General features: G+C 33.7%; 1 protein-coding gene across 1 annotated transcript; it reads right to left on the bottom strand.

Moving 5' to 3' along the window:
• Window positions 1–3,872: 3,872 nt before the first annotated feature.
• On the bottom strand, window positions 3,873–8,906 carry LOC107828294 (nuclear transcription factor Y subunit C-1-like). The gene is made up of 2 exons (XM_016655575.2): window positions 8,110–8,906; window positions 3,873–4,114 (listed from the first exon to the last, which is right to left on the bottom strand). Exons 1-2 carry the CDS (start codon window positions 8,796–8,798, stop codon window positions 4,111–4,113), a joined length of 693 nt encoding a protein of 230 aa, XP_016511061.1. The 5' UTR covers window positions 8,799–8,906; the 3' UTR covers window positions 3,873–4,110.
• Window positions 8,907–11,695: the final 2,789 nt, after the last annotated feature.

Below are 11,695 nucleotides of genomic sequence, written 5' to 3'. Positions count from 1 at the left end.
GGTAGGCAGTTGCGGTAGGTAATAATGAATATGTAATAGCACCGTAATGAAATTAAGTCTCTGTTATAGATCTTAATCATACAGACCTATTCAGACCCATTAAGTGGTTGTGAAGTAAAAAAAAAAACACACTTAATGATTAAGATCTAAATAATTAAGATTCAGACTTTAAAAACAAATGCACTTAATGTCTGAGATCTGAATGATTAAGATTCAGACCTCCATTAAGTGCAAACAAATGAGGCCTTAGAAGTACTTATTAAAAACTTGGCCAAACACTAATTGCTACTCAGAAGTGTTTTTCAAATAAATTAGCTAAACACAAATTGATTCTTATCAAAAGTACTTTTGAAAAAAGCACTTTTGAGAAAAAACAATTCTCAAAATAAGCTGATTTTTACAGTTTGGCCAAACAGGCTATTAAACTAAACTGTACTACTATTCTATCAGACTAAAAACAGGAAAACAACTAAACAAGGAACTTGCTTGAGAACTCTGCCCTGGCTAGCTTCTTCGTTCAAATTTCCAAGTTCCACCAGGATACAATACGATTACTGTAAGGACTCATTTTGCGCCGGCAGCATGTTATAGAGAAGACCGCAGTTTCTACAACATATATCCCTAAAATATCAATTATCGCGACAAAAGAGCCTACAAATGCACCATGATTTATATATATTTATGGGTCCGAGCCGTGGAATCAGCCAGAATACTTGTATTAGATTATGCTGCGTACTTTACATCCTTTGGGGTGCGGTCATTTCTCAGACCCTATTTAAATGCGGAATGCTTCGTGCACTGAGCTGTCCTTTTATACATATGTATTTGTGAAGATTAGGGTTTTGAATATCCCTAAAATGGCTTTCAACACTCGTTTAGGCATTTTGAATTTTTGGTGATATCTTTTGATTTGACAGATATCCCAACAACTTTCATGCATTTGATCAACAGTGTATTCCATTCTTATTTGAATTCTTTTATTATTGTATTCATTGATGATATCTTGGTATACTCCCATAGTAAGGAGGAGCACGAGCAGCATTTGAGGATTGTACTTCAAATTCTTAATTTGTGACGGGGGGGGGGGGGGCTTTTTGCCGTAGTTGGACTGAACTAGCAACAACTTGAATAGTTGCCTTCGCAAGCAATTCGGTTAAGTAATCTATATCTATCTATCTATACTATATTAAAAGCACGAAGACCCTTAGCGAAATGTCGTTCGCTTTTTTTACCCTTTAAAAATATATTTTACACCAGATAAAATAGTCATTTAATAGTTCTCTAAAATTTAGGAATAGTTATTTAATTATTTTTCTAATATTTATTGATACCAAAATCAACTAAGTATTTCAATTGGGTCCTTCATTGATTAAACTAGGTAAGAGTACATATTTGTAAAAGAAGAGTAACGCCCAAAAAAGTTAAAGTAGGAAACTCTCATCTACTTAGAACTCTTTTTAGATTTAGGAGCCTTAAATCTTTGTATAAAATTATAACCAATTAATTCTTTACCATTTTAGAGGGGAAAAAAGTTAATTGAGAGATAACAAATAGAAAGTTACAAAATAAAATCTCGTGCATTTAAAGCTCTTTTAAGGGTTAGGAATTCTTATTCTAAAGTGATAGAATTATTGCAGTTCACTTTTAGTGGGAATATATGAAAGGGTATTTACAATCCACCTTACAACAAACAACTTAAAAAAAATTATTAAAGGCTAAAAATTTCATGTTTATAATTTAATTTTTATACGTATCTTTGAAGTTTATTAATAAAAATTAAGTTTTAACTTTATCAACAACAACAATAAATCCAGTTTAATCCACAAGTCGGGGAGGATAATGTGTACGCTGATCTTACCCCTACCTTGTGGAAGTAGAGAGGTTGTTTCCAATCGACTCTCGACTCAGAAAAAACATAATCATAACATAATAAAAGAAATACACTAAAGGAAAAGCCATAAAAAACAGTAAGAAGAAGCATGAACAACTACATGATAGTAAGATAATCGAAACTAAATAGACTAAGTTCTTATGTCTAAAAATTGAAGTTTAACATACATTGTAAACTAAAACCAATATTTTTACCTGCCACCAACTTTACAAAATATATGTTCTACAAATATCTATAATTAATTATGAGTAAAATAATATCCATAAATAAGTTTACAAATGACATGCTACATTTTGAGTTAAAATTTATAATTATAAGAAATAATATAATTATTTTAAATTTTTAAGCACAAATTCAAATAGATAAGTGAAATAAAAATAAGATTAAAAAAATGTAATAGTAATAAATTGGTACATATTTTTTATATATATAAGGAATTTAAGGTAATTATAAGTTTTTGTTCCATCGATTATATTAACTTTTTGAAAAAATATGTTATTTAGATCTATAATTTTTTACTATTTTAGATAAACATAATTACATAAAATATACGGGTCTGGTGGGCCCATGGTCCAACAGCCGGACCTATTACAACTCACCTGCTAACTTGATTTTCCTTTGTCAATATATTAATTTTTTTCTTTCAAGTACCTATACTTTATTATTATTATTATTATTATTATTATTATTATTATTATTATTATTATTATTATTATTATTATTATTATTATTATTATTATTAGCATTGTTGTTCGATCTTATTAATACTATAATTATAAAAGCAAAAAACTCCAAGTTAAAAATGTTGATAGTTATTTTTACTTTTAAACATTAATTTCCCATATAAAATTATAATTTAATTATTCTTTTAATACTTAGAACTACTATGTATTTATGGTTTATGTAGCTGGTGTATTCTACTCTATATAATGTAATTTATTCTTTTTAAATTTAACAGGAATAATATCATACTGTAAATTGATTAAAAAAGCAGAACAACTTGCATTTTGCTTGCAGCAAAGAAAAAAAGCCCATCTGATGTTAGTTAGCTGCCTACGTTTGTGTCTTCTAGAATGAAATTAAAAATAAAAAAGAATAAAAAATGAACTTGAAAAATAGCTCCAAAAAATAGAAAAGCTTTTAAATCTTCAAAGTCTATATATTTTTACTCTTAATGTTTATGTAATTCTTTAAACAAACTCATTCATCGAGATTGATGGGCGTACACTAACACTAGTACTCCAATAACTGCGAACTTAGACTCCCAGAATAAACTAAAAGATAAAGAGGAGAGAACTTTCGGGTCTCTCTTTCATGTTCCTTGTTTGTATACTTGTATTCCTTGCCAATAAATTCAAGTCTTACTTGTAAGTACATAGGTTAACTATTTCCCTTTGGGAACAGCTAATAGACTCGAACCCACCCCTAAAGAGACTACTCAGCCTTACAGGAGTAATAACAATGTAAACTGGCTAGTGTGTTCTCAAAGATTCACACTTGGAAACTCAAACCGAGAGATGTGGAACCACATCATTCCTTAAACCTCTATATCGAGTCATGTAGCTTGCATGACCAAACATTATGATTCTTTTCCCCTTAGTTTAGACCAAAACACAGCTATTCTTGAATACACTACACTGCACGCATGAACTTACTTTTACACACTCTTTCCTGTCTTGGCCTGCATGCAACTACGCTTCAAGATTAAGGATATTCTAGTCAATTCAACTGATCTCAACAATGAGCAATAAACAACTCTTGTGTCATCAAAGTGGTTACTCGAGCTCATCTTTGTGGCAAAGTAGTTATACTCAACCAAACAAGAAAAAGAGATGCAAAAGAAACCTCAACAAGTAAGGCATTGTTGACACTAGGTTTTCTGAATTATCCCCTCTACCGATAATTCTCGGCAGATTCATCATAGCAGTATAGCAAGAGAACAATAGTCAGAAAGAGAACCAATTAAAATAACATACAATTGTTACGCAAGTAGTAAGGTCAGTTTATTATAACACTGAAAAACCAGAAATCCATAAGCATTCTGATAAACTACACAGTTTTATACAAACAAGACGACTAAAGGATTCAAGTCATTACAGTTAAGCTAGTATTCATGGACACTAGCAATAAGGATCATTCACATTTGAGGACATGTACCATTAGTAACTAATAGCTTCCTTTGTGCCACAAAGCGACTGGATCAGCAGCAAACATGATCATTAACTGCAGCAAGATCAAACAGAAATTATTACAAACAATTAATGGTTGAACCATAGGTATGAGAAATCAGAGTCTTACATCCTCAAACAGAATCATGTTAAGAAACTACAGCTGACAAATACTCAAATATATAAGTTACCTGCTTAGCCCCACAAGTAAAAACCACATCAAGAAAATACAACCCATAAACAGATAACAACCGTGAAGTAAGAAACAGCAGATAGAGACTAAATTTAACCTTAGCATTCATATCTGCCAAGATGCCAACATGATACCAAACAAATTAAGGCATGCCACGAATGAGTGAAATAAAATGAACATGATGGGATTAATGAATAGGAGTAGCTCATTAATTATGAGAACATCTAAACCAAATAAAAAAGATAAGAGGGATGGAATAAATATGTCAAAGCATACAGGTTGATAGCCAAGAATGGCACGTGATATCCACTAAAAATTAACACCAACTGAAATAAGGTAGCAAGGCTTAGAATCACATTTGAGCTCGAAATGCGATGTATGCTGAGGCCTGAGCTATTAGGCGACCTAAACAACATTCATGTTTAGGCTGCTCACACATGATTTTTGGCATTCGCAACTCAACATACTTTTCCTAAATTATCATTTTTCTTAATAATGATGGTATCCAAGCTAACATACGTGCAGCTCGACTAATTCACCTGATACCTCCTAAATTAACATTTATAACCTACAATTCTGTTATCTGTGGGGATGCATATTACATAATAAATATTGTACAAATATATTATTTTTTCCAAGCACCTAAAATATTAGGTTTGTTGGGATCTCATTTATCAAAATATATTTTTTAATAAAATTCACATTTATCGAACTAGTTAATCCACCAAGATTCCAAATTAGCACGAACTCAACATATCAACTCTACATTAAGCAGGCAAATGAGTTATACTTCACCAATCTTTGAAAATCTCAACTGTCCAGAATAAACACTTTTTACGTCATCATCACAAAACCTATATATTAATCTTTGCAATCTGAACCCTAAGTTCAGTAAATGCAATTTCCTTAATCATATAATTATGCAGAAACAAAAGATTGGCCAACCGTGGAAAGACAAAAGAAGCATTTCAGTAATTCATCTCATAGATATTCTCATCATTATAAAAGACAGAAAAAATTAACAAACACGGTGGAACCCTAAATCTCTCTTTAGAATAGGTTTCTCAAACCTGCACCGAAAAATTATTACTATATCAATAATAATAATAACAATTATACAAGCACACATAGAACAAGCAAAAAAGAGAAAAATGGAAATGTATATTCATCGTCTCTGAAAAAGAAAATTTACTATAGCATACGGAAACCTAGCATAACATGTAGTTCCTCCCTATGTGGCCAAACAAAGGAAGTCATCACGATTCACGCATGAATTATGTTTTTGGAAGCATTTCAAAATTCTGTAGCCCATGTCATGTAGACTGCTACTGAGAAAGTAGACAGCAGAAGTATGTTATATTTTATAAACTGCCTAAGCTAAGTAGGAAAGCATTAAATGTAACTTGTGCCGAGTTCTTTACAATGCAACCGTACATCCCTATCAATCTCTAGAAAGTAGCACATGACAAGCGAGATAAGTACCCTGGGGAACGATGGTTCCTGTAAACAGCAACAGAGAGTTCCCACTATAGTACTTTAACATATTTTAGAAAGTAACTTTATATCTTACTCTACAGCTAGCAATCACTTACTGGTAATTTACCTTAAATTCAGTCCTAAACTGCTTGTATTCGGGGGGGGGGGGGTGATGTGTTCTTTGAAGTACATTAATTATAGAACCGTATTCGAGAAACATCTAGAAAATATAGTGATAGCACCATTATTGTCCATTTCCAGATAACAGAAGTCCAATTTAGACATGGTTTCCGCTTGATGAGGCTTTCGCTCGCAGCTAAACCAATGTAGTGCAAAAGTGAACTTTCTGTGTCTAAGATGCAAAGAAATCAAATAGAAGGTGTCATGTGAGATATGTCAACAATGTACAGCTATTAATCAAGAGGGAATGGTGTACTGGTACCAGCTCCATAGGGTATACACAGTAGAGATTCAACTTCGTTTTAAGATACTGTGTATTACGTCCTTTAATTTTGTTCTTCATCCTCTACAATCATGACAAGTATAGGATTTTTACTTTTCTCTTTGTTCCCCTTCCTCTTCATTCAAATTCAAATGCATTAACCTTAAAGAAAAGAGGGATCAAAGGAGGAAAAGAATAAAAAGGGATTTCAAGAATTTAATCTACCGGACAATGAGAATCAAATGGAATGATTTAACTCTTTTCTGGAAGAGATAGAAGTAAATCTAACTCGTTTTCAAAATGAAAACCATCCATTGACCATATATAATTACGGTTGAGCAAGAGGCTGAAATAACTCTAGTTAAGCTTTCAATTGAAAACAAGGCAAAGGTAAAATTGGATCATCCATTGAACACATACAATTTTAACCTAGATCTGCTCTCATAGTCATCTATAACTATTACTAATAGCTTATCCAGAGTTTTTGAACCTGGCAATAAAATGAACCAGACATCAGATTAGTCATGAGTTACAAGTCACGGCTGAACTGTCTGGTAGAGTATAATTCAGCAATTGATGCAACATCTAATATTACTAAAGTAAGATGAAAACTCAATCACCACAAAGAAACATAGTCAATTGAAAGTTCTCATCACCAGATTAGCATATTAATTTAGGTAAGATTATTTGTTTTTTGATTGTCAATATAACTTCTACTCTCATCCTGAAAAAGAACTATTTCTTGATAAGGACACACTGACAACGAATCATAAGACAGTGTACTTCTTTTCTTCTACTATAGCTTCTTTGAGAAGTCAAAGTGGGAGAAAACCTACTGACACGTTTTGAGGAAATATAGATGAGCTTCTACCATCAAGAAAAAGTCGTTTATTTGCTAACTGTCCCCGCAAAGCGCCAAATATCTGACACCATATGCGTCCTGATTTCTTTGTTGGTCGTCACGCAAAAGACAGAAAAGGAGAAAATTGATGGTTATGACTAAGCAAATCCAACTATCCTAGTTCTTCGGACTTGCTCAGGATATCTTTCCTATACAACATACCTAAGCCAACACAGTTGGCAACAAATTTAATTCCACTTTACTACCGGCCACGTGTTCAATTTGCATCAGCATAACCAAGAATTATACCCTAACGAACATGTAAACCACATAAAAGGCTCCGGGAGACTGGAAATGTTTTTCATACTTTGCAACACAGATAAAGACATCAGATATCAGCCCATTCTCAGGATCATAGGTAACATTATGGATGGCATATCCTAAGCATGCATATATAATCATTCCATTGGTAAGAAAATTGAAAAACTTATGCTTTAGATCTATCCTGGAATCAGCATAGATAACATTTACCACTGCAAACTTGTAATTGCCGATTAAGAGAATCAATCATGAACTCTTTTATAGTAAAGAATATGAAAGAAAACGCGTGAAAGCATATCTGTCGCCCTAAATATCCACAAAATCCAGATATATCAAATCATTTTGAAATTCATGAAGCAAAAGTGATGGCTGAAAGTCTTGAGTATAAATTGATTATTGAACTCCAATCTCCATGTTGCAACATCAATGAGAGATTGCACAGAAAATTTATTTTCTGATGAAGTAAAGAGAGACTGCATCAAATTATATCAGCGCTTTACTAGAATTCAGTAAGCATTGCCCTATATGTGTTCAACATGCGAGAAGGCAAACATATAAAAAGCAAAAATATATGTAGCTACTATCTGCAATAGTGAATTAAAAGAAGTAAAAATAGCAGCTTTAACAACAAATACTAGCATCTCGAAACCTCAAGTCTTCAGAAAAACAACAAAGTTACCACCTTCCAAAAAAATGTAAAAGAACAATTTCATTTGACAAAATTTATTTATTAAACCCTAGCTTACCCAGATCTGAAGAGAATAATAACAAAATTACCTTTGACCATCAAGGTTACCCTGTCCACTGCTGCCTCCACTTGCATAGGAATTATCGTCAGCAGTCTGCCAAGCGGACTGCCACGCCTGCGACGGCGGTGGCGGAGGCTGAACGTACATTGAAGGATCAACCCCAGGCATAGCAGGCCTGCCCATCATCACACCCGGTGGAGCAGGCTGGCCCATTGGTGGGTAATAGTAAGGCACACCACTAGCTGTGGAGCCCACAATCCCAGAAGGCCCAAGACCAACACCACCCTCTTCCTTGATCTCATCCCTAGGAACAATGTCAACAAGGAAATCAAAAATGTCAGTCCGCGTAATCGCGGCAGCGATGTCGTTTTTCTGTAAAGTTCGACGCTTGTTTTCCTCAGCGTGAAGCCAGGAACGAATAGTGAGTTCCAGAATGAAAAGCTCACACGCTTTGGCGAATAAAATGGGAGCTTCAGCGGAGATCATGCGGACATCCTCGTCAGCTTTCATGATCTTCTTGATTCGGGCCAGAGGAAGTTGGTGGTTTTTGAAATCGTTAACCTGTTCGATTTCTTGGCGCTGGTAGGTCCAGAACATCTGGAGCTGCTGTTGTTGTTGCTGAAGGAGGTGGTGGTACGGTGGCTGCGTTGGGTACGCCACTGCTGCTGCTGCCGCCGCCGCCGCTGCATTCGCCGCCGATTGCTGGTTGTTTTCCATTGGCGTTTTAGACGAGGTGATTCACCGGCGATTTTTTCTATTTTAACACAGACAAGAAAACTGGAGGACTTGTGTAGCTGTGCTCTATATATACAAGTGAAAGAGAGAGAAAAAAGTTAATGCCAAATATTTTTTATTGGTAATTTTGGATATTTTTTGTGAAGGAATATTGATGCTTGAGGTACAACTGTGGAAGGCAAATGAAGGAAAAGGAAGTGGGGCCCATACGTTTTTTAAAATTAGATGAAAATCTTACTAATAGTGGAGATTGCCTATGGATAATATATAGTCCTATCTACTTTGTTTTTTCTTACTGGAGGGAAGAAGAAGTGAGAAGTGGGGACCACATACAAAGAGACCATTGGCTTATCCTTAGGACCCTTTGCCTTCACTATTGTTAGATCGAGGAGGCCTTACGCCGCGCCACATGGAGAGATCATTTTATGCCACATGGATTCACGCTTAAGCTAAGCCCTCTCGGAAAGACAATTATTCACTACACCTTCCTTTCAATTTCTTGGCACAAAATTTAAAATAGATGATCATAAATTGTGTATTCATTTGGCTATAAAAAAATTTCAAGTTAAATTATATCTAAATTTATAAATATTTTATTCTTTTTAGAACGACTAATAAGGAAAGTACATTATTGAAACTGAAATGGAAAAAGTAACATCTTTGTTCGCAATAGATGATATCAATTTACTAGGGTTAGTTAATTTCATGAAGTGAGAAAATATATTAATATATCATGGTTAATTGAGAAAAGTTATACATGTAAACACATTTTATACTTCTATTAATTTAGGATAAATATTTGGGAGAATAAATTTTTCCCATACGAGTAGGATTATTCACAACATATAATAATATAATATTTGACTGGATTGCATAAGAAAAAATAACCATCACATCATATAATTAATATAGCATTTAATTGTGGATATTAAATAATATGAAATATAAATACCTATAAGAATATGAAATATATATACATATAAAAAATCGTATAAAAATATGTAATCGAATGGCAGAAATTTGCCTATTTAAAGATAAAATTACTCTTTTAGAGTGATTACGTATAATTTATTAATTAATTATCACATAAATAATTCTTATACTATCAACCGGCATAACTAACATGTGAACCTAAAGAAAAATAGACATTTATACTATCAACTGGCATAACTAATATAGTTTATCAGAACGAAAAGCAAATGAAGATAAATCGAATTCAAGTTAAATATGTAGTAACAAATATTTGTCAAAATTTAGCTTACACTAATCGTTAGAGAATATCCATAATATTCTACTTTTGTGTAAGGCTTTTTATAGGTGCTCATAATAATTTTATATTATTTCACACAATGAGTTGTCTATCGATCGTTATAATAATTTTTTAAAAAGTTATATGATAAGCATAATGAGCTAACTAATTCACCAATTATCTTGAAATTTTGGATTAAGTGGTCAGTTTTTTTTACAACAATAACCAGTGCATGTGACAAGTTAACAAAACTTATATTTAGTGTTTATGCAATTAATCTCTTCTTATGTTTTGTTGAGAATGAAGAAAATAACAGAATAAGGAGTTAAAATAAAACTAGTCAACCAATCTAAGGGAGAGATGCTCTGACCTCTCACTAGAAATTTCTTCTCACTCAATATCACAAATCCTTCTGCCTCAACAGCACCATGCCAGTTCCTCCCCCAATAACCAATCATGAACCCCCAGATCTGATCTCATGAATATAGATGACTTAACCACCAATAACAATCCCCTTTCATTCAAGCAAACACTATTAAATAACTATTCTATGTCACTACCACCAATTTCTAATACCCAATCACACATTGACATGTCTGATGAAGTACTGCAAGAACCAACAACGGATAATTTTAAACCTATCTCCAATACAAATAAATCAAGACTCTATCAACCATGGCAATACTCTATTATATTAAAGTTTACGGACGAAAAGCGGGTCACTTATCTCTCAAGCAAAAGTTGCAAACTATGTGGAAGCCTATTGAATCCATATCACTCGTTGATCTAGGAAATGAATTCTTTTTAATCAAATATCAAAAGGAGGAAAACATGAATAAAGCGCTGCGCAATAGACCATGCTTTATATTAAACCACTTCCTTTCAGTAAGAAGATGGGAACCTAAATTCCTAACATCAACAACGAAACTCACATATACAACAATTTGGACTCGCATCCGTGGGCTTCCAACATAGTTCTACGATCTTGAAATACTTCAAAAAGTAGGAAACAAACTAGGCAAGCTATTAAAAATTGACACATGCACCTCAACAACCTCTCGTGGCCGTTATGCAAGAATTTGCATAGAAGTACCACTAGAGCAACCATTAAAGTCCCATGTATTCATTGGGACGCACCGTCAACAGATAATATACGAAGTTTTAAACATGCTTTGTATTAGTTGTGGCAGACTGGGTCACACGCGAACCGTTTGTCCCCATAGCTCAGTACACCCCCCCCCCTAAATACTTTACTACCACACCACTTATCAACCTCTTCCAATACTACAAAGCCTACATATGACAATCAACCAACATACTCAGAATGAAAAACTGTAGTCTTTCCTCGAAGATCCAACACCCAACTAGGGCATCACAAATATACACACAACGACGACACATCAACGCGCACATCACCACCACGGATAGCACCTAAGGGGAATCCTACCACCACGTCAAAACTAGCAACAACACCTGAGCTAATACTAGGTACATTCATACTCTGTTCTCCCCAATACCCAATTCCCCATCCCCTACTAATCAATTAATTAAACCAACTGGCTTATTCGTCAATAACAATTTTAATATTCTAAACACATTTACTAACGAACTAGAGAACCCTAATAACGAA

The sequence above is a fragment of the Nicotiana tabacum genome, chromosome 6 (genome assembly GCF_000715075.1).
Source record: "Nicotiana tabacum cultivar K326 chromosome 6, ASM71507v2, whole genome shotgun sequence".
NCBI lineage: Eukaryota > Viridiplantae > Streptophyta > Magnoliopsida > Solanales > Solanaceae > Nicotiana > Nicotiana tabacum.
The sequence above is the reverse complement of the archived record's forward strand: the minus strand, read 5'-3'. Positions and strand labels throughout refer to the sequence as shown.

Bases quoted from the DNA above. Each gene is read 5' to 3' on its own strand.
- LOC107828294 (XM_016655575.2), bottom strand. From the start codon at position 8,798: ATGGAAAACAACCAGCAATCGGCGGCGAATGCAGCGGCGGCGGCGGCA.